The sequence below is a fragment of the Stegodyphus dumicola genome, chromosome 7 (genome assembly GCF_044657685.1).
Source record: "Stegodyphus dumicola isolate Sdum_Otavi_A_Nest chromosome 7, ASM4465768v1".
Taxonomy (NCBI): Eukaryota; Metazoa; Arthropoda; class Arachnida; order Araneae; family Eresidae; genus Stegodyphus; species Stegodyphus dumicola.
Window position 1 is genome coordinate 10,951,822 of NC_140774.1, and position 27,831 is coordinate 10,979,652.

At 34.4% G+C, this 27,831-nt stretch overlaps 1 protein-coding gene across 2 annotated transcripts in view; it reads right to left on the minus strand.

The window, feature by feature from the left end:
• Nucleotides 1-27,831, minus strand: part of LOC118186947 (ornithine decarboxylase-like) — an 87,623-nt gene that overhangs the window by 49,174 nt on the left and 10,618 nt on the right. For both annotated transcript variants that reach the window (XM_085819871.1, XM_085819870.1), the window contains exons 2-4: nucleotides 11,461-11,591; nucleotides 4,327-4,423; nucleotides 1,468-1,544 (exon numbers count right to left, since the gene is read on the minus strand). In XM_085819871.1, the coding sequence (XP_085675997.1) occupies nucleotides 1,468-1,544; nucleotides 4,327-4,423; nucleotides 11,461-11,591 (305 nt within the window). The remainder of the gene's footprint in view (nucleotides 1-1,467; nucleotides 1,545-4,326; nucleotides 4,424-11,460; nucleotides 11,592-27,831) is intronic.

Genomic DNA, 27,831 nt, shown 5'->3' on the forward strand with positions numbered 1-27,831 from the left:
AAAGGTATTGTAAAGCAAATGCTATGAGATGCGCACTTAAGAACGTAATAAAGAGTTTTGGAATATGTATTGTTGAAATGAAGGGTTAAAAAAAATCTGATAAGTATAATTAAAAGAATTATTCCCCTTACATTTTATAATAACTCAGTTACAAGTTTTAAATAATACTTAAAAAAAAAAAAAAAAAAAAAACTTATTTTATTCCCTTTCAGAAATGTTCAGAGAAAGTCAAGTACAATTTAATACCTACTTAATTATTAGGAATTAGCGAAATACTTATTTAAAATATTTCGCTAATTCCTAATAATTCTCTAATTTAAAATGAACCGAATAGAGCATTAATTATAAATTGACTTACATTTTTCGATTTAAAAGATGCCTCAGAAGCCAAAAAATCATGTCATATTTAAGAAAGTATTTTAGGAAGAAGCTCTATAAATAGAAAAGAAATAATGCATAATTTTAATATTAATAATACAATAAACTTTGATCTTAATTTTTGTACCTTAACCGAATAAAATCGAATTACCTTAATTTTTTTTCTCTAATGTAATTAACGAAAACTTGTGAAAATATTTCATTCAAATTAAACCATTCTGAGAAAACTGTCCTGTGAAAAGTACAGCATTTAATTCCGTTCAGAATGAAATGTTGTTTAAAAATATGTTGTTTTCACATACTTAGGACTCTGAAGTGTTGTAGAAAAAGAAAATATATACATTTATATGTATATTTACAACGTAATTACAAAATATTTACATCGGAACGCGTCAAATCCCATAGAACTCAATGGTAAATGACCCAATGTTTTGGTCACCACGTAGGGATCGCCGGTGCTTCAGAGCAGGGTACGAGAGAAACTTGTTTAGGGCGACTCCATCTTACTTCCTACCTCCATGGAACCAGTTCTGGCAAACCTCTTGTCACTCACCTCCTACCCATGATTGGTCAAGATCGGAAAATTCTATCCTTTCCAGTTGCACGTGTAAAAGGGAATTGACTTTGAATGAAATGAAACACAAACATGGAGGTTTTCACAATTCCAGGTAAGAAAATTCTAGCATTTGCACCTCTGCGTGCGAAAGGAAATCGAGTTTGACCAAAATCGAAACACAACTTGTGTGACTTGAAACACAAACTTGGCGATTTGATTTTACAATTTTAAAAGGGATTTGATTTTTATAAGCGGTAGCGTTAATTTTATTAAGCGGTTATTTTTTTAATGATACTGTATTCATTTGCGTTCTTTCATTGGGCTTTTATTTTAATAAGCGGTTGATTTTATAAAGCAGTGATTTAATTAAGTGGTACCCATTGTAGTTACAAATTTCAAAACTTTGTGCTAAAATGCTAAGGGGAAAATACGCGAGTAAATACTGTACATATTTCAATCATTGATTGATTAATAAACTGAAAATTCGATTTCAAAATTATTACAAAAGTTATCAAAATAGAATAGATAGTTACCTCCGTAGCACAATCAAAGGATAATCCCACGAGAACGAATAGTCTTAGGAGCACAGGATCCGAATTCACTTTCACAGCTATGAGAACGATAGCGTATGTTTATGAAAGACGTTTAAAAAGACATTTACGAAATATGTTTAGAAAGTGAAAGCTATAAGAAAACAATTCAAACATTTCTTTAGTATGTTAGAAATACACAAGATGGACAGAATTACATTATAACGAGATTAAGTGCCATTTCAAGTGAGAGAAATTCGATTAATGCAGAGATTCCCAACCCTTTTAAAGAATTGTTTCCTTCATCGACCTCTTTACATTTTTCTCTAAATTAAACATAATCATTGTGCAAATAATTGCTTATGAATAACTTAAAGATAACAATTGGATTAAGAATATAAGCAAACGTTTTGACACAGATGATTTATTAGCTTTTATGTTTTATTATTTATTAGATTGCTGCAATTTTTAATTTTACAAACATAAGCAAAAGTTTTGAGACAGATGATCTATTAGATTTTATGTTTTATTATTTATTATATTGTTATAATTTTTAATTTTACAAACATAAACAAATTTTTAGGAACAAAAATCACAGATTTTAACTCTACAAATGTTAACAACTATCAGTGATCGGCAGAGATGAAAGAATAGTTGTAGATTTATGTCAGTATGGTTTATTAATTTTTTTTTGTGTGTTGGTCTTATTTTTTTAGTTATGTTTTCTTACATTTCTCTGTCGCTTAATAATTTTTAATTCTTTTTCTGACTTATAACTGGCGAACTTATCTCTTATTTGGCGATGTTATTTTACTTTAAAAATTATTCTATAATAATTTGATCATATTAATCGAATTGTTGATTACAATAAGCAATGCATTTCTAGTTGTCGTATACAAACAGACGGGACATCGTCAAATCGATAACAATATCTAAATGGTAATATTACCCGTGATCACATCAAGCAGCGTCTAGCATATTACTTTTGCAATTCGAAGCTCCTTAGGTCTTTATAATCACTGATTGTTGGACAAGAGTAAATCTTAAATGATTTGTGTTTTAATGACAAGTATTTGATGCAGATTCACTGAATATCACAAATTACTTTAATACCCAAACTTGTTCCGAAATTTTTTTGATTGTGTATCAAACGTCACATTTATTTCGGAATTCAAAATTCCGGTGAATTTTGAAGAATCCATAGCTGAAAGAGTAAAAGACAAACTGCTAAAGTAACATCATGCTTTTATACCTACCGGTATATCAATCCAAATGAAGAGTGAGTATGTTTTAGAAAATTTCAGAGTGAACAAACATCGTTTATGGAATAGAGTAAAAAATGTTAAACCACAATTTATTCAATCAATTTATCAAATGATTAAAGTGTTATAACCCTGTAATATAATGAAAACAATTTCGTTAAATTAAAACTGTCACATATTATTTAAAAATTATTTATAGATATTAAATTATAAAATTTTTTATAAAAATATTTTTGGGGGGATTGGTTATCTTCTTGATTAGGGTTACACAAGGATCACGGATACAGGATCTTCTTAATACAGGGGGAGCATAAAAACAGCTTCTGATTTCAACATCTCGCAAAATAAAAATTTACTTCGTAAATGTGATATTTACGACTAAGTTAACTCATAAGTTCTTCTTTTCTTTCCTTCTGAGAGACACAGTTCTCATTCCACTGTGGCACAGTTTCAACAGTTACAGTGCCGCTCGATTGTAGTGACATCGAAAATAGCTTTCTGCCCACAGCAGTGAAGTTAAGAGCCTATTAAAGTTTGCGAAAACAAGCAATGTTATTAGTACGGAATGTGGATTCCAACAAAACGTTGGCGTTAATAGGCTATACACAAATCTATTTTCAGGTAGTGTAAGCACTAAGTGGCTTTGTGTTTAATGTTCGCAAAAATTTGCTTAGCTCTCTGCAAATTTAGTGCTTATACTATAGTGATTTATACAAGCTGACGTCATTTTCAGTTGGCAACCTTGCTAGAACACACATGTGCATGTGCAGCATAACTACATATATGGAGAATCAATCAATTAGTATATCACCGACCGTTGAACGATTACTGCCATGAAAGCTTTTATTCAAATAGACTCTGTCGTACATTTTCAGACTGCATTGCGTTGGAAGAATGGAAATCACCAGCTTGGTGGGCAAGCCAGCTATGAGGATCAACTTATTTCCAACAAGACGGTGCAACAGTAAGCACCAGTGTGGCTATAATTCAACAGACATTTTCAAATAGTCTGATTTTCTGTCATTTCGTCATAGAGTCCACCTTTTATAGAGCGGAAGAAGTGCACCCTGTTGTAGCTGAGCCTATTATCATAGTCATAAGACGTAAAAGTCATTACACAACTTTATTTTCAAAGTTCGTTGCTATCTGCAGTGTTCGTACTATGAACTTCACTGGATGTCTATGTGCATACTCTTACTTCACAGCCACGTAAACCGCTTATTCCACAACCACTTTACTAGAAGTATTGTCCATGTTTCAGTAGCTATTTAAAGTTAGTAGGTACGACCTACTAGGTCAACTTACAACATACGTAAGTATGATACTCTGAGAGATAATTTTCTGCTTTATTTAACATTTTATGTTAATTATTTCTTTACGTTATCTTTTCGTGAATCTGTAATTGATATTATGGCTGTTTAGAAAGTAAACAATGAACCTAATTCGGAAAGTCAATACAATATCTATTTAACTAGCAAGTGGTGGTCCTTGTATTCAGTTGCTTATAAGTTTATTAAAACAAATTTCTGATATGTGAAATATATAAAATAATTCTTAGCAACAGAAAATCAAATTACCTTAACAAAGTAAAAATTCTTACCGTAATAAGGTCGAACATCAGGCAATTTTTCCCTCCAGAGCTGCAATTTATATAATATATCTGCAAAATCGAAAGTATAAAAAGCTTGTTCCTGACCCTAGAATTGAGAAATGATAGCCAATTTTAACTAAAAATACTTCACATTTCCTCAATATTTAGAAAAGTCAAAGCTTAATTTCTAATATCAGACATGCCAGAGCTCGCGAGGCCGTCAAGAAGGTTAAATGAAAGTAAATGAACAAAACAATAAAATTTTAAAATTATAATTAAACAAACCGTAAATTATGAAAAATAGTTAACTTTAAATATTGAATAAAAATAAGAAGCTTGTTTTATTTGGGGCTTCGATTTAAGTTAGGATTTGACTCAAAAACTGAGAAGTACCGGGAACTGAGAAGTTCTGCTGGGTTCGTTTTGAAAGCCCAGTTTTATGGTATAAGCTTTAAGGTCTCTAACTGTGTGCTCGAGCTACTGTGAACTCGGTGCTCCTCCATTTTCTGGGGATTATAGGGCCATTGTAGACTATGCCAATTGTTCTTAGAGAGGAAAGTTCTGCTATACGGAGTGGAGCCAGTGGGGCGGTTGTCTTTTGTGATGTGTGGCTCTTAATACAAGCCTATGTGTATCTTGTACTCTAGCTGCTGATGTAACATGTGTGCTGTGGCAGTGGTAAATCTTTGTAGATTACATTGTATACAGCTGAGAACTGGTATTCTCGTGGTGAGTGTTAACTTTAGCGTTGTGACGTGAGTCGAAGTTGTTGCTGAAGCTCCATTTTGTAGGCTGGACATGTTTTTCGCATTTCGTCTGGATGACTGCATTCGAAATCAGTACCCTTGTTGATATTGTACGCTGAGCAATTCTTACAGTTCGGTGCTTCTTGGCAGGTTTTTGTTGCTTGATCGTGTGTTCCGGCACACTGCAGCCAGGCCGGTTTCTCTGTACAGAATCTACTAATGTGGCCTATATCTTGGCAGTTGTGACAGCGTTGTACTCTGATATACTTTCTGAAAGGACAGGAGTGGAAACCCAGGAAGATTCTTCCGGATGTGCCGAGTTTCTGCGCGTAGTCTTTGTTCAGGGTAATCACCCAGTTGTTTTTTGAGTCCGCTCTGTGCAGAGAAGTTCTTGGTTGAATTGAACCTTCTTGGTTAGATGGAAGGTTTGAATCGTAGGCTGTTATGAGATCTCCCTCTGTTAGTTCTTCTGGTACCCCAAAGAGGATGATTGTTTCCTTCTGTGGCTTAGGTTATCTTTGTGAAATGGTGTTTATTGAGCCTGGTATCTTGCGAGATTGTTTTTTCATCTTCTTGAGATGTTCTTTCGTTTGGCACCTGATGAGGAGTTCTTTAGTGAGCGCTGGACGAACCTGTTGGGTTTTAATCCCAATCTTTGCCGGATTTAGGTGGGAAGCTAGGTGCTGCTGAGGTGCCTGTGGTGTTGTGTTTGGCTCTTTCGCTGCTACTAAGATGACGTTGTCCGAAAGTTGTTGCTTGGGTCGTATCTTCCTCCGTTGAGCAAGAGTAAAAGGGAGGTCTTCCTCCTGGTGTGGAGACGGGGAGATCAAGTGGGAAGCCTGTGCTGCACCGGGAGCTTGCTGGGAAGGGAGCTCTATTATTTAGAGTACTTTGTTGATTGATTCTGCTTGCCCGCTGAGGATTGCCAGTTGGGATTGTTGACAGTTAATGAGGAGCTCCTGTTCCAGAAAGATGTTATGCGCTAGGTCGATAAAGTCGGTGATGATCTTTAGATCGTCTTTGTTTAATTTATATCTTGCGTTGCGAGCTCCTAGATGTCTACTGATGAAAGCGCTCTGAGCCAAGAAATTTTGTGCTCTCGAGAAAGAGGAATCTAAGGTTGGCGGCTGCACAATTTCCTCTGAGGTGACTGAGGGCGTTGCTATTGTGGTAAGAATTGTATCTTTGATGGCATTACAGACGGTGCATGTGACTCTTGAAAACTTTAGGAAGAAGAAATTGAATCCTATGAAGTCCTTGTACAAGAAAGTGGAGAAAAGCAAATACCACACGCGCTGCTGTGCTAGCTGTTGCGAAGGGCTTAGAGTGCACGATCTCCTTTGATAATACTTATGAGCCAACGCGTGGACTCTTTTATCGCTGAGTGTTGAGCACTGAACTGACTCTAATGTTGAAAGATAGATACTTGGCAGGAATCTTGATGAGATGATTAACAGATACTTGGCAGTTTACAGGAATCTTTTCGGACTCTTAATGATAGTCCGGAAAGTCAGCACCACTTTTATTGGTTTAAATTGGTCTTCTTCTGCCTTTTTCCGCCTTCCGCCTTTTCGTTCGCCGTCTACTGCAAAAATTAATACTTTCAAGACTAAATTTCAATCTTCATTACAACAAAATAGTTCATGCGAACCAATCTGAAATTACAGCAAACATATCTGTTGATCATGCCTTACAAACTATGCAAGAAGCTCTACAATTTAATAGATCCAACCATCAGCATTCTTTAATAATACAGTAAAATACCGAAAACCCGCCAACTCCTGAAATCCGCGTTGCTTCCAAAATATAAACACTTAATTTATAGGTTTCGGGAACCACAACATGGAGGACGAAATACCGAAGAAAACATACTTGCCGAATAATGACATCATAATTACCGGATAATAATGAGTCATAACGCAAATATTACTGACCGGAAATACCAAATTATTGACATCATGGTAAAAGTTTTTTCCCCTTCAATCTGCATATAGGTAAAAAGCAGACGATTCATTCAACTTTTCTTTCAAGTTCACAATTCACTATATTATATTTTCTGAGCTTTGTTATTTCACGAGATGCTGCCGTTTTGTTTTTTATTCGGGTATTTTGTGAATAAATTAAAGATATTTTAAATTTCAGCGATTTTTAATACGACAGATAAGAAACGCGTTCATGATTTCACTGCTTGCAACGTTGAAAAACATAAACACGTTGCATTGACCGTAATGCAAAAAGTGGAAATTTTGCAAAAGATGGCGGCAGGTACTGCTCCTCAGTTTATAGCAGAATTGTCTGAAATTGCGACACGGACCGTGAATGATATATGGAAAAATAAAGAAAAGCTGTTGAAATTTTACAGCAACAGTGATTCTAACACCGGGATACGAAACCGAAAATCTTTGCATGAGGTGAAATCGGCAAAGCTCGATGCTGTCTTGTACGAGTGGTTCCTGCAGCGGTGGAGCGATGGGGTACCAATTTCAGTCCGCTCCTGAGAGAAAAGGGAAAACAGATTCATGCTGATTTAAAAATAGAGGAGCTGTGCGATTTCAGCAATGGTTGAATGAACATATTTAAGCAGAGACGCGGTATTACGTTATTAGAAAGCATGTGGGGGGAAACTTTCAGGAGATAAAGATGCTGCAGAGGAATTTCTTGATGAACTTTCTGTATTAGTGACAGAAGAAATCTTAGCCCAGAACAGTTTTTTATTATGGACGAGACTGGATTGGAAGACACTTGTGACAAGCGAAGCAAGAGCAACGTGAGGGGTGAAAGAAGCTAAAGAAAGAGTTACTTTTTTAGTATGCAGCAATGCAGCTGAAACTTACAAATGTGAACCAGTGGTAGTGTGTAAGAGCACTAATCCCAGAGCTCGGAAAAGAGTAAAATCCTTACCTGTGATTTACAGAAATAATAAAAATCCCTGGTTCACGGAATAACTTATTACCGAATGCTTCACGAAGCATTTCATTAAAGAGGCAAGAGGGCATTGTAACAATGTGGGGTTACCATCAAACTGCAATATTTTACTGTTGTTAGGCAACTGCTCTGCACATCCAGATGTAATCGCTTTAACATGTGATAATGTCGTGGCTCTTTTTCTTGCCCTCAAATACTATATCATTAATCCAACCAATGGATCAGTGCATAATACACAGTCTTAAATACCGCTATAAATCAGAGTTTCTGAAGAAAATTCTTTTAAGTGACCATTCTGTTTCACTTTGTGATAATAAAAAAATTCACCATCAAAAACTGTATTATGTTTATATGTTAGCTGAATCATAGAATTCTGTTTTCCAAACAACATCAGTAAATGCCTGGCATAATGTATGGCCATCTCCTTTGTTCATTGAAACTGAGAGTGATGACAGTGAATTTTCTGTTTTTAGGGTCAGTGCAGCAAGGGTTAAAGCAAGAGAATTGCTTTTATATTCTAAAGAAAGAATAAGTAAGGAGGCTTTGCAAGAAGAAGTTATCTTTGAGTGGATGATGTGTTCAGATGAGCCAACACTGGCATATCAGATGACCGATGATGAAATCATTGGCTTTGTTTTGATCTCGCTACAGAAAGAAAACGATTCCGACAGATAGTGAATTTGATAGAACAAAATATCTTTTAATGAGGGTTTGTAACACGGTGAAAATACCTAAAATTTTTAGAACAATAGAGCTGTGCCACAGAACAAGAAATTATGACTCTATTTATTTTACAAAAAAAATTTACTCTGGAGCATCCTAAAGTTTCAAAACAAACATCTATCAGAAAAATGTTTGAAATATATAAAAAAATTAAATGTTTTATGCTTTATTAAAATTCCTTTTTTTATATTTGTTTTCATTGTATACGTCCTTAATGCTATTAAATATCCCTGTAAAATAATTTAGCGCATATAATAAATTAATGTAATAATGTATATTTATATTATTGTAATAATTTAATTAAATATATCTTATATGCCTTTTTTATTTTGCTCTTTTAGTCTGAAAACTATGATTTATCATTTCTGTTCTGAAATCCGCAAAATCCTAAAATCCGCACAGCCTCTCATCCCAAGCATTACGAATTTGTGGACCTCTACTGTATCATTTGATATAAGAATCGGCATTCGCCTCTATTCCATGGAAAGACATACTAGCAATTTGACACTTTACAAGTTGTCCGCAAGATATATTTTTTCTCATTAAAGATTACTTATGCAACAGGTATCTACAATACACCTCAAATATAAGTGTTCAGTATTGTAAAATAACAAGAGGCTGTTCGAAAGGCTCGTGTCTGGAACCTATTCTACGGAATCTTATTGTCAATGTAGCATTAAAAAAGCTTTGGAAACGTCCCAGATACGTGTGCTCAAGAATATACAGATGATTTTCTATTTATTGTCAGAGGAAAAAGGCCGAAGAGAAACTGAAAATAACACTCATAATTCTTTACAAATGTTTCAAAGCTGGGCAATAAACTTCCAATTAACAGTCTCTATTCAAAAAGGCAAAGCTCTATACTTACCTAAACCAGGTTCTATTCTTAGAAATGTTAGAAGTCCCATGATAAAATCTCAGAGAAGAAAATTAATGTTGATAACATTAATTATCTTGGAATTATAATAGATAATCGTCTTTCTTGACACAAACATATACATTTTATAAAAATTAAATTATTAATTATCTCTACTTCCCTTAAATCAACGTGAAGAATATCCCCACAACTGTAGAAGATACGGTATCTCACTGTTATCGAAAGAATCATTCTACATGCAGCATCTGCCTGGGCACTAACTTCAATAACCACGCCAAAAGACTGCTTCTCTCAGTTCAAAGACATTTTCTACTCTCCCTTGCAAAAGCATATTGAACCACTCCTACTAGTGCCTTGCAAATTATAACAGGTATCACTAATAACTTTTACTCTGCAGAAAAAAACAACTAAAATAAAAATTTCAAAATTGAAACAAACATGTTGTTACACGACGATGGAATGCAGAAAGGAGGTAGAAAATACCTTATAAGTAGACTAATAGACAATATCACGATAGCTTTACGTACTTCTCCAAAGACTTTGATATTAGATATTTGATTTTAATACTTACTTTGGACATTTTTGGAATTGATTTATTTTACTTTTGATATCCAATTTTGATACATATCTTCATATTATATACTTTCAATTATATGATTACACATTTTTCTGGACAAAACATTCCTATTTTAGCCAAATATTGTAAAAATTGTACGTAAAAAAAAAACTGTAATTGCATGTAAAAACAGTATATTAAGTATAAAAAATTATGTACGGGTAATTTTTCTATGTAATGCTCACCAATGCATTCAATTGGATCAATGGAATTTTTTAATAAATGCCACGTAATAAGCGCTAATGCTGAAAAGTTGCAATGACGGTATATCAGCTTATTACGTGGTCTTCTGTCTCCTATCCGAGTCTGAACTATCATCAAGAGCTTTATGTTTTGTGGTAATCCTCATCAGATTTTGATGGGCCTTGGGCACTCCGACTATTAGCTTTACTGAAAGGAAGTGATGGGAAATCACCAGAATGTTCGTTGTTGGGAGAAGCAGCAACATCTTGAGGGGTGCTGGTCTGTTCAGCGTTTGCCCTGAGGAATTCTTGATCAGTCGCTGGAAGAACATCAGGTTACGGGATGCTTGTTCCGTCAGGTAGCCTCTATCTTCTTCGATCATCTGAAGGTTCGTAATTTCAGTTCCCATATAGTCGAGGAACCGATCGATGCTGGATGTTTAGAAGCAGTCAAATAAAAGAGAAATAAGTCGCAGTACGAAAGGCGTCACACTAAGGCCGTTCAGCTTTTTAGGAGCACGGGAGAAAATAAGAGGATCGCATAAGAAGGCAAGAGTGCTCTGTGTCTCTGAAATCTCTTCACGCTCTGTGTCATTGAAACTCTGCAACTGACAGAAAACTGATGGTCTCTCCGGTTTTATATAGATTTTATCCGTTCGCCGATAAATTTCCAGCAGTTTCAGGATCTCGAAATTGCTGAAGGGCATACACAGTTTCAACTACATTGGGTCGAATAAAGTTACAGCTACATAAGGATCGGATCAGTTGCAGTTACAGAGGGACCAGACCAAAATATCACCAGATAGTCACCGAGCTTGACGAATTTTGGCGATTCCTCGCTAAACTTAGTGACAAAAATTAGTCACCAAAGCAAACTGGGGAGATAGCGCCAGCCAATTTGACGAGATAGCCAACTACCTCAATGTTTAATGGACTCCGTAATCTTATTTTCCGTCTGTGCTTCGCATTCTAAAGCTTTCCTTACAACCTATACAAGTGCTATTGCATATTACGTATAATTTCACTATCATTATTTACAAGTGTACAAAACTCATAACAATATATGTCACTTACCACTTCTTTTCCTATGTCATTAAGGTATTCAAACATACTCTTGTAGACTTTCTTAGATGATTTTGATGCAAGTAGATGAAATAAATTTTTTTTATTGCACCCGTTGACCACTTGGTTAAGTTCTTTTGACCCTAAAATTTATAAAATTTGAAATAAAGAATTATCGTGCTCCAGTTCTCATCTTTGGCTAAAATAATTATTGGTATATCAATTGATTTATAATTGACTTCAACAAAACATTAAATAACATATGTTAATCATTGGTTACTTAACATTAGAAATTTCAGAAATTATAATACTTAAGGTTTCAACTATTTATTCTAATTCAGCATCTAGATATCTCCTATGGAAATGAAAATTCCTGCATAACATTCTCAGAATATGCTTTCATTTATTACTTTTACTGAAATTTTGTTATCAAGTTCTGACATTATATAAATCACAAATGTAGTGAATGTAATATCCGATTTTTTTTTTTTTTCTTTATTTGTTAATTCTTTAAACATTCCTTCAATTGTTATTCAGAGTTCTTTTAGTTTTAGTTTGAAACAAAGCAGCACTGAAGATTTTATGAAAATTTACATGAAAAGGCTTATAAACTTAAAGGGAATTATTGCGTTACTGGGTGAGTGCTCGCGTAGAGTAAGTGGATTAGCTAGCAGTTGTCCAGCTAGCAGTTGGAAGGTCAGTGGTTCGAATCCCGGCAAGGGCATAGTTGGATTTAGTATTAATTGCTCCCTAAACATTTTAATGTCTCTATAAACTGAGGTTCGATATTGGTTAAATATACACTAGATGTAAAACTTTCTTAAAGCATTCTTTTCTTTCTAAGAATTTTAATGTTTGTATTACAGGTGGGATGAACTGTAAATTTTCTGAAATCCGAATCTCTTGAACCTTCATTTAAGCATACCTTCTTACCATCATCATCATCATCATAATAATAATAAGGGAAAGCTTTAATTTAATATTAGACGTTTATAATTAAATGAAATTTTCTCATCTACATTTAAATGGGAAAGCTTGAATTTAATATTAGAAGTTTATAATTAAAGAAAGATTTTCCATCTACAGTTAATGAAAAACAAATTTAAGTTTACATTCGGAAGAGTTAAATTATAAATGAGCAAATATAAAATTTACAACAATAATATATAGCTGATTATATTTCGGAATACAGTTTTAAAAAATACATCTGCTGTTATTAAAAACATAGAAATGAAATTTAATAAATGATTTTAATATTTGAAACTGTCTAATCTTGAGATTCATTTTCTCGATATAATTTGAGAAAAAAATAAATTGAGGGTATTTCCTTGTTAAAGTAGTCACCGCGTTTAGTCACCAAAACTGATAAACATATTTTTTCAACATCTAACATACAAAGTTGATTTGCTTTATCTGATTACGGCAAAGCACTTTAGGGCTATCTGCATAAGGGGAGGGATGCTTTCGTGGCGAAATTTTGAAGGGAAACGGGCTCGTATACACATTACACATGGGGAAAACCACGAAAACGCCTATGCAGCTAATCCGTTCGCCGGAATTCAAGCGCCAGCCCAAGGTCGGTCTGGGGAGGGGAGAAACCTGGTGTTCCGCGATTTTATCACTCGGCCGCTGATGGATCCGTACAAATTAAAAACTAATTACCTCTCAGTCGGCAGAGCGTCGGGAAATAAACAAAGTAAGACATAGGTGAAATTACGGCACTTTTTTGTTGTTGCAAGCTACTATTCATAAGAAATGTTAATTAGGATAATTTAATACTTCCGAAGATGTTCTTGAGCTTCCTCAATGTGCTAAAGAATTCCATAAAATTTGTCATTGAGGTTAGTGTTTTAAAATTTTTCAGAATAAGTCTGTTTGGTTTGATATCTGTGATTACAGCAAAGCCTTGAGGGCTATCTGACTAAGGAAAGAAATCCCTTTATAGAGGACTTTCTAAGGGGAACTGGATCTTATACACATTACACATGAGGAAAACCACGAAAACGCTCATGCATGTTCGCTGGATTCGAATATCGGACCGAACTGCCAGTGTTCAGCGACTTTGCCGCTCGGCCGCTGGTGGTCCGTTTCGAAATAAGATTCAAGTTTTAAGATAGAACTAAATCTGGAATAGCTTCTGTTAGAATATATTATTTCGTTCTTATCAGAAAAAGGCTTTAAGGATTGTGCATTTTGTGGCTAGCATTATTATCATATTGAAAAACCGATGGATTTTATGAGGTTTGGTTTTTAGAAATTTGGGGTAGCAATCGGTTCTTAAAAGTAATGCATTGCATAAGAAAACTTCATGATACTTTCAGATATTTTTGATTTCTATAATAGTCTGGAAAATAATTTTAAAATAAAATGTCCCATTGAAGTTTCCATTCAGTTGTGCATTACTCGTGATTTTTTACTACCTTCTCATGTCAAGAAATGGATTTTTAACGAATTCTGTTACTTCTTCTCCCAATTCATATTCTTTTCTGCTTTCAAACACTTGCTGGCTAGGGAATCCCACTAGGTAGGGCTAGTGAGTAGCAACGGCTAGGAAGCCAATTGACATTCTATTGGTGTTAGCCAGGATCACATTTTCGTGCCCTTGACAGGTTGAGCACTTTTCTAGCTGGTATAAAGAATAAGTGAAACTCCAGTTTTGCCAGTGTCATCTTTCTGGATTTAAAGGATTATTGGAATGATCTGACATCCGGATTTCGGACATTGTGGTATAAGACGTTATCAGTGCCAAGAAGACAGTGAAGATGCAGCAGGGATAAATAGAAGGGCTAGGTCATTCCTTTGTTCGACTCCTCGCCGACACGAGCCTCATGGAGGATGTGAACTAGAAGTAATCTGACGTGTTTCTGTTGCACCTGCTCTGATTTCGCGCCTTTAAAACTGTAGTTTCATTCAGTTGCGAGACGATTTTCTGGAGGTCGCATATCCTAAATTAATTTTAATCATACATATTTGTTTTCTACTAATGCAAATATTTAAAATAATTTGTGTATATATATAGTTTTAGTAAGTTTTCCCTTTAAATTCTATATTTAAAGTATCCTTTATGTAATATGGCTTCTTGTGCTGTAGCAACGTGCCGTAAGGGCCCTATCACTTCTATAGACGCACGCGCTTACCCGGGACAATTCCGAGAAACGAGATTCTAGTAGCACGGCTTTAAGCGGCAGGCTTCCGAGAAATGCTTCGTCTAGCTAGGAGGAACGTGTCCCGGCTATGAGCAACATTTTAAAACTTTCCCAAAAATGTTCCGGCTGGAGACGTGTTCCTCGAACGTTCAACCAATCAGACGAAAGTTCTGCTTCTGAAGGATCACGGGTAACTTTCAATATGGCGATGGCTCTCACTGTGAAGTGATGGACGGTGGAAATAGAGGCCGATTTAATTATTGCTGTTTTGTTGTAATACAACTGCCTGAGTCATTTTTTTAAATGTTTATATATTCATTAAATATATAATCGTGGAAATTTCAGAGTTGACAGTATTTTACGACGTTCTTGCAGTTCAGATTTGTTTACAAATTGTTCGTCGCCAAAAGTTCGCCAAATTTGTCGTATTTCGTGCAGATCGTGTATTATCACTTATATAATAGAATTTTATTTCTTAAATTTAAGTTGAATAATTTTTTAAAATCCGTTTGTATATGTGCGGCTTTTCTCCTAATTACTTATCTTTTAAATTGTTAATTGCATAATCAGTGACACATTTTAAACAGCATAAAAGATGTATAAAAAAAGAAAAGCATAGCTTATGTAATAATGAGAAAACTCATTAAATTTGTCTATTATTTTCATGTTATTAATGAAATACTTTTTGGATTATAAATACATTAGAAACTATACTTTTATTGTAAATGCTACATATTGAAACATTGGAAATTTATGGATTTATTATTATGCATGATGAAAAACATTTGTATATACATTCATTAATATAAATCTTATTCATTACATTAATACTAATAAATATATATTAACAACTTCTAAACCATCGCATCTCTCTATCTGTATGTAAATATATGACTTATTAGATGTGTATATATATATGTATGTATGAATACAAAAATGAACATTGCCAAGAAGTTTATTTGAAGTTGCTTTTAATTCAGATAACGATTATGTAATTGGCAGCAACTATAGTTATCAGTTCTTTGCAAATTATTATGGGTATGTAATAATCAGTTGAAAAATAATTTATGAGTATTTGAGTACTAAAGAGTGTACACATTTTGTTATTGGGTAAATTCATAATTATATCATACGTATGATCTACGTTATAAAAACATGACTAAATAAATAATAAGAAATGTAACAGCTGTGCATTTATAACATTTGATTACTTAAAACAGTGCACAACTGATTATCACCTTCATATCTGTTTACATAATGAATTGCACTTTCCAATTAAGTGCACGGGCCTACTAGTGGCCGAAGCGTCGTTGAACACTGGTTGTCGTGAACATTGTGAGTTTAAGAGAAAATAATGAGCGGTTTGTTAAAATTTAGATCAGATGAAAGATCTTTTAATATATAGCATTTTAATACTTAGCACAGTGTAATAGGTTCATTTTACAATACGGAACATCCACAAAAATGATCGTTACAACGCAGTTCGATCATCCATCTTTTTCTGAACAACAATCTCTCTCGTTGCCATTCCGTAACAGAGAAACTTACCTCTCATGGAGTTCGATAGTGGCGCGACATTCTCCTCACCTTGAGTTTGGGGATACAAACTCAAAACAGTAATATAATGATAATACATACATACAATTTTGAGATAACAATAATGTACATAATAATAATAGAAATATTTCAAAATATTAGAACGCAAATTGAAATCAATATTTTAGAGTTCAAACACAGAAAGTTCAAAAGTTTGTTTAGAAGTTTATAAATCCAGTCTTTTAACTGGTTTTATTTTTCGTCTTGAGCGAGACACGCGAATAGTTTCATTAGAGTCTTAAGCTCAGGTTTTTCAGCTATCACTTCCGGAACTTTCTGAGGTTCCGATACGACTTGCTCGTAATTTGGGGTCAATTCCAAAGGGTACAGTCGTTGGATTGGTCTTAATATGTTTCCCTTTTCAGTTCGCAGTTTCACAAGTCTGATGATTCCATCTTTTCCTGGAAAAAGTTCCAATACTCTTCCTAGCAGCCAATGGAGCCTTTTTTTATCATCTGTACCAATTAACACTATGTCACCTACATTTATTTTATCTTCTCTTTTGTTAATTGAAGAACGAAGGAAACCCAGATACTCCCTTTTACCCTTTTACCTTTTACCTTTTAAACCTTCGTTTTAGATTTTCACGAACCTTTTGAATATGTCTCCATCTCAAAACAATATTAGTCTTTTCAATTTGATCCAAATCAGGAACATCATTTAATGGAATGTCCTGAAGAAACATTGAGGGGGTCAAGGTTTTCAGATCTTGTTCCTCGGATATGTAAGTTAACGGTCTGCTGTTCATGATAGATTCGCATTCGCAGACGAGAGTCTGCAATTCCTCGTAAGACAAACAGGAGCGTCCAAGATTTTTTCTCAAAAGATCTTTCAAAATCCCAATCAAGCGTTCCCAGAAGCCTCCCCACCATGGAGAGGAGGGTGGGTTAAACTTCCAACGAATTTCGTTGACTCTGAATTCACTTTCAATTGTAGTCCAATCTAATTGTTTCAGAGCATTATTTAGTCCTGTAAAATTAGTACCATTGTCTGAATACATCACAGAAATTCGTCCTCTTCTGGCTATAAACCTACGCATAGCTTGGATGAAGTCATTGGTACTCAGTGAAGGTATTAGCTCAAGATGGACAGCTCTAAATACGGCGCAAGTAAAAAGTACTATCCACACCTTTTGTTTAGATTTAGTCAATAGAGGTCCAGCTATATCTACACCTGATACTTGAAAAACTGCTGCTACTTCTGTTCGGTCTTTTGGAAGAGGCGGAAAAGGTATCTCAAGATGTTTTACCTTTTGCCTTTTACATGTTAAGCATTCTTTGATAACACTCCGGACAGTTCTTTTCCCTTTCACTATCCCAAATCTTTTCCGTAAAATAGTCAGTAGAGTTAATGTTCCAGCATGCTTGTTAGCAATATGTTCTTGGGCTATAAATCTTCTCACTGCCAGGTGTTTCGATGGTAGAATTATTGGAGAAATAAAATCTTTCGATTCTTCCTCATTTATCAATCTGGACTTCAATCGTAAAATTCCTTCTTCATCTTCAAATATTAGAAGACCTTTCAAATTTTTTCGTGTTTCTTCATTAGAGTAACATTCCTTTTGTATTACACGGAAAATAGTCCTTTGTGCATTTAACAATTCTTCATTTTGAAGTTCCTTACATTTTCTTAAGTCCTTGGCCTTTGGTTGAAAACGCAGTATCCAAGCCATAACCCTTATCATATTTGAAAATCTAGATAATCTTCTGGCTAACTGTAATGGAATTGACTCTAGCTCTGTGTTACTAGCAGAGATGACTGACTTTCGTTTCTCTATCTCTACTTCTTTTTCGTTACTATTTACAGCTGACTTTGGCCACTGCTCCTTCGGATTCTTCAACCAGGCTGACCCTTGCCACCACTTTCGTTTCTGAAGTTGCCTAGGTCCACAACCTCTTGACAAAATGTCTGCTGGATTCTGGTCAGTTGAAATATGGAACCAATCTTCCGAAATTGTCAATTTTCTAATTTCACTTATTCTGTTTGTAACGAATACCGACCACTATTCTCGACGAGTTATCCACACAAGAACTGTGGAAGAATCTGTCCAAAAGTAAGTCTTGATGTTGGGAAGTTTTAGAGCTTAGTTTTACTAAACAGCCTAGCACCTATGGTAGCAGCCATTAGTTCAAGTCGTGGTATAGTAATAGTCTTCGTTGGAGTTATTCGTGATTTGGCTTGAAGTAATTGAACAGTCACTGAACCCATACTGGATTCACTTCTTAAGAAAATGCATGCCGCATAAGCTGTCTTGCTGGCATCGACAAAAGTATGGATACTTAAATTGGATTCCTTCATCACACCTAACCATCTTGGAATTTTTATATTTTTGAGGTATTTCAGTTGTTTTCCCCATTTTAAAAAATTCTTCTTTATTTCATCATTCACTTCATCATCCCATGATTCTTTGCTCTTCCAAGCGGCCTGCAGCAAAATCTTAGGCTGAATCATAACAGGTGCAAGGAAACCTATGGGATCAAATACTCGACTAACTAGTGAAAGCATTTTCCTTTTAGTTACTTTTTCTCTTTCATCAAATTTCAAAAATTCGGTGTCTATTTCTAAGGTATCTAAATCTTTGTCCCAAACCGGTCCTAATACCGGTGATGTTTTACTTTCTGAAAATGCAAGAATGCCAGAACTTTCCCATCCTCTGAGATCAAACATTCCTTCTTTCATTACATTAATTGCAGATTCGATGAATATTTCTAGTTCGTCATTATTTTGTACACTAGTTACGTAATTATCGACATAAAAACTATCTTGTAATTTTTTAAGAAATTCTTCAGAATATTTTTCTTTCCACGTTTCTTTGGATAAATGATGGTCAATAACCGCCATCAGCAAAAAAATGGACTACAAGTAATGCCAAATACCACACGGGTGTGACGAAATGTCTTCACTCTACCATCATCACCATACCAAAGAAATCGTAAAAAATCTCGATCTCTTTCATTTAGAGATATCTGTAAAAAAAGCTCTTCTGATGTCTGAAATCACACCAATTTCATGTAAGCGAAATCTTGCTAGAATAGACGGAATAGTTTCAATCAAATTAATTCCAGTCTCTAAGCAATCATTTAGAGATGGCTGATTAGAAAGCTTTGCCGAAGCATCAAAAACGGGTCTAATTTTCATGGAAGATAGTGAGGACGTTTCCTTAATGACTGGACGATGTGGGAGGTAATGAACAACGGGTAAAGACAACTCCTTTTGGGGAACTTCTTCAATCATTCCTTCCTGCAGCCATTCATTAAAGACTTCATGATACATTTCACGATATCCGATTTTTTCCAACTTCTTCGTAGTAGATTCGAGTCTTTTCAAAGATAGGTCATAATTGTCAGGTAAGACTGTATGCTCAATCTTCCAAGGCATATCAACCTCGTATCTACCATTTTCTAATTGACGAACTGTTTCTTGGAAATGAACCATAATAGCTCTTTTTGACTCTTCTTTAGTTTTTTGTTCAACAGGATCTCGGATACCCAATAATTTTAAGTCCCACAACGATGAAATAGGCAGGTCTTCTTGAGATAACATAGAAACTATAGTCATATTTACATTGTGCTGATGTTCGGATTGAGGTACTTTACCCATCAAAGTCCAACCCAATTTTGTTTCTATAGCCACTAAACCTGTTCTTAGTTCTTCTCGTTTGCCAGTAAATAACTTCCCTGCAACGTCTGCCCCTAACAGTACTTCAATAGGGCCTGGATTCCCTTGGGTATCAGTTAAGCGTATTCCTTTATTTCCTAATTCGCGAATCCAAGAACCGTATCTTATTCTTGAAATATCATTACAAATAACATCATGGTCTACAACATCTAATTTACACGAATATTTACCATCAAGGCTACTCAAATAAATCTTGTAACATTTATGTTTATAAATTTCAGTTTTCGTTCCACCAAATAAAGAGTGACTAAATTCTTCCTCCCATTGCAAGTCAAAACCCATTTCTTCTGCGGTAGACTTTAAAACATAACTTTTTGAGCTACCCGTATCAATCATTAATCTAACTTTACGCCTTTTATTCTTACCCTCTATGTTTACAACTAGGGTCTGAAGGAAAACTTCATTCGTAGCACGCGAATGCAAGGAATCGATTGTTTTCTCTTTTTTCTCATTATTTGCTCTTAAACTCACAATGTTCACGACATTTCTGGCGCCCCCGGGTGGGCGTATTTCAACAATCTCTCTCGTTGCCATTCCGTAACAGAGAAACTTACCTCTCATGGAGTTCGATAGTGGCGCGACACTGGTAGTTCTGTCTCAGGTTAGAATGCCGTGAAAGGGCTGGCTACATGACGTTTCCTTGGTTTGCCCTATTTGTAACTGGTATACGAGCCAGTTTTAAAAAATCTTCTACAAAGGGATCCCTCCTGTTGTTATCCCTCGATGCTTTGCGGTAATCACATAAAACAAACTGAGCCCACCAGCGGCCGAGCGGTAAAGTCGCTGAACACTGGTAGTTCGGTCCGAGGTTCGAATCCCGCGAACGGGCTGGCTGCATGGGCGTTTTCGTGGTTTTCCCCATGTGTAACGTGTATACGAGACAATTTCCCTTAGAAAGTCCTCCACGAAGGCATCCCTCACCTTAGGCAGATAGCCCTAGTGTGCTTTGCTGTAATCTCAATAAACTAAACCATAAAACAAACTCATGATGTGAACACCTAATTTCTAGAGTTGGTATAATTAATGTGTTCTAGGTATATTACCGAGTGTTCTCTGGGAAAGTAAACAACTCGCACATATTTGATTGCTCATGTATTCATATGCTTTATTTGATCTTCATTTTGCTGAATAGTATCTGCTGGCTGTGAGGAGGTAAATATCAGCCATATAGATTTTTGTCATAGAAGGGTTTTTTTTTTTTTTTTTTTTTTTTTTTTGTCTGTTTGAATGGACAGAACAGTAATTATGAGCCATAAAGTTAGTCAGAAAATGCTTTCACCAGGTCACAAATTTTCCAGTGAGCCATCAAATTTTCATTGAAATGCAGACAACAGAAAATACACATAAGCGATGTGTGATAGATTTATCCAGCACACGTTTTTAAACTATTCTTAGTGTATAAAGAATTTGACTATTACTGATGTAATTGAATGCTATAACCAGAAGTGTGTTTATCTCTTACATGAAGTGCTAGAGTGGATATCAAAGTGATTAACTTCATAGCAATCACCTTTCTATTATCTTCTATTACTAACAATAAAGTTTAAAACGAAAAGCGTGTGAGCGACACAAAACAACACGAAGAAGCGAATGTCATTTGAAAGGAAACGTCACTTTTGCCAATCTGAGCGATAATTGATTCTTGTTTGGCTTTCAGCCTGTTTAACAAGTGAAGATGGTAACCCTATTTCGCCAAAGGCCGTTTCTCAGAACTGTTGCTGCAAACGTTTTGTCCCGGCAACAAACAGCTAATGTGATAACGCTTTAACACTTATAGAAATACGAAAGGAAGAGATATTGTATTTCATGTTTTCCCCAAGGACAATTTGCTTTTGACGAAAGAATGGATACATAAATGTCGAAGACAGGATTCTATTAATGTGAAAAACGCAAAAATTTGCAGCGAACATTTTCTGTGCAGTGATTATGAAGATGACATGAGAAATCGCTTGCTTGGATTGCCGCAAAAGAAACTGTTGAAATGTAATACTGTGCCGAAAGTAAATTTATCGTGTGCAGTAAACGACACAACACCAAGAAATCGGAGACATTTGAAAAGAAAACCAATGCAGAGTGCTTTTGAAAGACTACACGAATTAAGCCCAAAGAAAATTTATTTTGAGGCCGAGAATGAAATTGAAGCTGACAATAATAAATCAAATGTGAATGATTTTGAAATAAAACTCGCAAGTTACAATGCCCTATTTGACAATACCCCTGAATGCTCTAAGTGTAAAGATAAACAAGAATGTATTGATAATTTGAAGAATAAAATAATATACTTAAAAAATTGTAATAAAATATTGAAAAATAGAGAAAAGAAAAATTTTAGAATGTTTGCTCAGCGACAAAGGTGGACGACATCTAGAAAGAAATTTGTATCGGAAATTGAGAAATTAAAGTCCCAAACAGCGAAATTTAGGAAAAAACAGCACAGATCGGAGAATTTGGAAAAACGTCTAAAGCATATTTTTACAAAGACGCAGATTAATGCATTGCTAGAAAAGAAGGAAAAAATCAGGTGGACTAGTGAAGATATTTCACGTTGCATTTTCATAAGAGCTCCGTCATCTAAAAGCTACGATTTTTGGAAAGAAAAAATGGGAATTCCTTTACCTAGCACTAGCACATTAGAGAGATGGTGCACTAAATTTTCATGTAGTCCAGGAATTCAGAGCGATGTTCTTGCTGTAATGAAGGAAAGATGCGAATATTTGAATTCTGTAGAAAAAATATGCGTTCTCAGTTTCGAAGAAATGCACACAGATTCTAAACTCTGACTCTAAACTGGACCAAATTCTCGGTCCTTTTCAAAAAGTGCAGTTTGTTTTAATCAGAGGTCTCATTTCGCAGTGGAAACAACCATTATTTTTTTTTTTAACACTCCAATGAACTTCTTTTTCCACGCATAAGACATATTCAATCATCTGGAGTAGAAGTGAAAGCAATAGTGTCTGATTTAGGAGGATCTATTACTTTGTGGAAAGAGTTACAGATTTCGATTAATAGTTCTCAGTTTCCAAATCCAGTATTGCAAACGAAAAAAATATGGGTTTTTGCAGATTTAGGGCACTGCCTCAAATTACTGAGAAACCACTTTTTAGATAAAGGATTTGTTTTAGAAGATGGAACTGTTTCAAATGTTGATATTATTAAAGAGGTTTTAAATAAAGATTCAGGAGAAATTAAATTGTGTCACAAACTAAAACCAAATTAATGGTCAAGGAAAACGAGAGACAAAAAGTCGCTCCAGCGAAAACATTATTTTCAAGAACTACCGCAAAGGTATACTCCACCTCACAGGAAATAAAAAAGCATCCGACTTCTAATCTACAATTTTTTCGATATTATTAATAGTACCAAAACATACCCTCCTTCAGATACAATACTTAAAGTAGCATTTGGATTAAATGAACATCATGAAAAACAAATTCAAGTTTTGGAATTAATGTAGAAAGTCATTGGTGGATTAAGAGTTCAGGGAAAAGCCAACTTACTGCCTTTCCAAAAAGGAATAATAATTTCAATAAATTCTCTTTTTGGCCTACACCAGGATTTGAAATCGTCGTATGATGCTAAATATATTTTAATCTCTAGATTAACTCAAAATGCACTTGAAAGTCTCTTTAGTCAGACTCGAGGGATTGGTAGGTTTAATGACCATCCATCACCTAGTGAAGTTATACGCCGCTTAAAGCAATTAATACTCGCTAATAAGCTGCCAAATTTATCTTCAAAAGTATGCATGACTAAAGAAAGCAGAAATATTGATTCATATTTACATCAGAAATACTTGAAAGGGCTTTGAAAACTGAGGAGGAAGATGCTTTTCCATTAAATACTATTGATGATTTGGATTTGGATTTCATAGAGGAACTTTCTCTTATGGCTTGGGAATTAGAATTGAATTCCGACAGACAATTTTCGACAGCCGAAAAAGAAGCATTAATATATGTTGCAGGTTATATTGCCTATCGTGTGCGAGACAAAGACCCATCATTGGGAACAATATTTAAAAACAGTGCTGATGAACCAATATTTAATTCAGAATGGATTAAATTATTGTCCTTAGGAGGTTTGACTACACCTTCTCATTCATGGATGAATACAGTTTATGAGTTCGAAAACATATTTTGTGCAGTTCATGGTACAACTTACTCTAAACGGAAGCATGTAATTGGCTCTTTAATTAATAAACTGGAGCAACATTATCCTGAAGTTAACAGAGAAGCAATTCGTTTATTTTGCAGAGTGAGAACTTTTATTAGAATACGTTTCTTAAATAGAAATGCATATGATTTTCCCCAAAGAAAAGCAACCCAAAAGGCAAAAAAATGGATTGCTTCGAATGTGGCAGCCAATAAATAATGTTTCAACAACTTGTAGTTGCATTGCGACTGTACATGTAAGCATATATAATATGCTTTGAAATATATAATAATTTCAAATCAAAACATTGAAATATTTGAAATCAAATTGCTATTCTCGACATTTTAGAAGTTAATAGCGTAAAGCATATTTCAAATGAGAACTAATTCTGTTAAGTTATTGTTACAGTTATTTTTATTGTATCCTCTGTTATTATTGATTCGATTGTGCTAGCTTAGCATTCTAGATAAAATATATATAAAATATAATATTAAAGTAATTGGTATAAGAAGACCTGCCCCCTTAACCCCCACTTTTGAAAAATTAAATAATTATTTTAGGTACTGTGAGTAAAGTTGTTTTGTCTAAATTAAGATAACAATCTTACATGTATTTATTTAAATGAAATATTGATATAAGCCTAAGTTACAAAATTATTTAAAAAAAATACGTTATTATATTGGATCGAGAGAAAAATATGCCAATGTAAAATTTACAATTAGGCTGAAACTCAAACTTAGATTAGCAGAAATTTTGCCATATATATTTATATTTTGCCATGTTTAAAACTATGCCAATTTAAGGTTGTTTTTTGATTAATTTTAAATAGCTGTTATTATAGTTATCTTAGGAGCAGTAGTACAGTTCTCTTAGTTAACATGCAGATAAAGAAATGATTAGAAACAAACAGGCATTTAAAGAAAAAAAAATCCCTGCAAATAAAAAAAAAGGAACTTTATGCTAAGAGTAGCGCATTTTATCTCTTATTTTAAAATTGAGTATGTACTATTAAAATTTTTAATGTTCAGTGTAAAATGCGAACTGCAGTAATATTGTCTCTTCCAAATTATAGCTATCTTTCACACACAGCTCATTTTAAACGCTGGTTCTTCAAATTTAAAACGCTAATTTCTATGTTGTCAATTGCATCTCCGCGCTCAGTGGCATCATTGCTACGTCATCACTCCCCACTGCCTGTTTCAGGGGAAAACGCTCTATGAGCTAGCCCTTCTCTTTTAAGTCCTGAGATGCAGGCAACACAAAAATATGTAGGCCGGCATAGAACAGAGTACGTTATTGATATAAAATACACAATGCTTAACAGTTAAAATATTGTGATCAATGTATAAAGAGCACTATGCGCAACAAAAACGTACATAAAGAGTAGCACATAAAATTTGCAATACCGAAGAGTGAGATATAAATGTAGTTCAATAAACTTGGTTTCTGGTTGATGTACTTTTAACAGAACCATGTAGACTGAACTGTTTTTCCATTAAAAAAGCGACGGAAAAGACGCGAGATCCAGGAGAGCAAATCTAGGTGGTGACCAGTTACCGTCCATTATATTTTAGCTCGAGCGCTAATAGAGATTTATGTTTTTATTGGAGGAGAAAACCAGACGCAGCCGCCCAACTGGGATAGTGGTTAGTGACCTTTGAGTGCTGGTGCGACATAGAGGCGCTTTAAATGAAATCACCTCATATGCGGTCAGGTCGTAAATTTAGAACCCCTTTTTCCAGGGGGGTTGAAAAGGAGGGGATAATCTTGCTCGTTGTTTTGAGAAAATGTGGGGGTCGTTTAAACATCTAACTTCTCTACATTCAGTTTTTATACAGAGGAGAATACAAATTGAATTCTTCGAATGAATGCAATTTTGTACAATGAAAATGTATTATTGAACTATAAAGTGTAAGTCAAATAACATCTTTTTTTAAAGTAGGAGTACAGATATTTGTTACACCAATGAATTTGTAGTAAATACTGAATTTTTCATTTTGAATGCTATGTTCCATGTATGCGAAGTAGCTGCGTATCTGAGAAAATAGTCTTAACCCAAATGGCCTTCAAACTTTTAACGTCTAAGGACTGTTTTTCAATTACACTGTGGTCGCTGCTTTTTGGTTAATTTTCTAATGACATATAAACAAAATATTAAATTGTTTTTAATTAGAGACTTATGAATAAAATAACGCAAACTAGATTGCAGAAAATTCTTCAGAATGAAGTTAATACCGAAAAATACATTTATCCTATTATCCAAATTTATCCTACAACAAATCTTTTAAAAAGTGTGGAATTAGGAGTGCACTAGGTGGAAAGATTTTAGCAACAGTGATGACGAATTTCTGGGATTCTAAGAAACGCTGATGTATTTGCTAATTTTTTAATGCATCACAGTTCCGTTTTCGTTGTATAAAGTGTTATCATTAAAACAGGTACTTAATCCTTTTCTGTCTAAGTATTTTTCGCAAGTTTTAACCTGATAAACCACTGCGCGTCTTGCAGGTCAGGAAATTGAGGTATAGTATAAATCGCCTTTCATTTCGTATCAGTGCCGACGATTTCGATGAAAAAGGGTACCTTTTTAAAAACGAACTTCTTAACGAAGAAAAGCCGTTTTATGTACAGCATAATGTCTAAAAATACCGTCAAATTAAACAATAATCTTAACTTTAATGCTTTTGTATGCATTTCTTGAATTGATTAATAAATGTAAATTTGTAATTTAAAAAAATGTATAATATTTTATTTAGTTACATGCTAGTTATCTGTGTTATTGCTTCGTTTCTGGTATAGACCTTCCCCGTCCCAGAAAAAGCGTTTTGCTCCTCGATCGCAAAATTTTCTCGATTTTCCATTACTTAACTAGTGGAATTTCTTAGTTCCCCCCCCCCAATAAAATTACAGCTCTGCGACAACAACTGAGTGAAATATTTGCAGCTCTCTAAACATAAATTGAATGTTTATTTAAAAATAAAATATTTCCTAATTTTTATATCCCTTTTCTAGTGTATATGAAATTTCAAAATTTAACGTTATCAGTTAATGAATTACTTGCAAGTAATATAATGGTTCTGCGAAATATATTCTTGATTCCAAAGCCTTACTGCTAGGCATCAGCCCATCGCTTTTAGAATACATTATTAGTCCAAAGGGGCAATTTAGCCAGAAGGATTATTAATTTCATTTTGGAATTTTGCGTTGAAAATATAAACGGCGAATCACTTTTCAAATTGTTGCCACCAAATATTATCGCCCTGTATTATATTTAAAGAAATTAAATAATGAAGAGTCTGCATGAAATTATGTATGTTTCTCGCTTATGATAAAACGACGGTACCTAGAACCATCAAAATTTGAATAACGTAATCTTCCATAGAATATCGGCGTGTGGAAGCCCTAATTTGAATTTAAAATTTGTTTTATTATCGAATTCATATTTTATAACACTTCAATGAATTTTTGATTAACAAAATCAGCGATTTCAAAGCGAGCAATGGCAACACTGTAAGGAAAAAAAAAAAATTATCTCCAGCAAGCGATATATATTCCTGATATACTGATACTGAATGAGACCTAAAAACACTTTTCTTTTAAAATATATCTTCTTCTATGATCCCTCACACAGCCGTTTACTTTCCCCTTCCGTAATTAACGTCAGTCTCCTGCTCTTGACCGCATTTGCAAAGCCACCCTCTATCACTTTTCAAATTGTTGCCACCAAATATTATCGCCCTGTATTATATTTAAAGAAATTAAATAATGAAGAGTCTGCATGAAATTATGTATGTTTCTCGCTTATGATAAAACG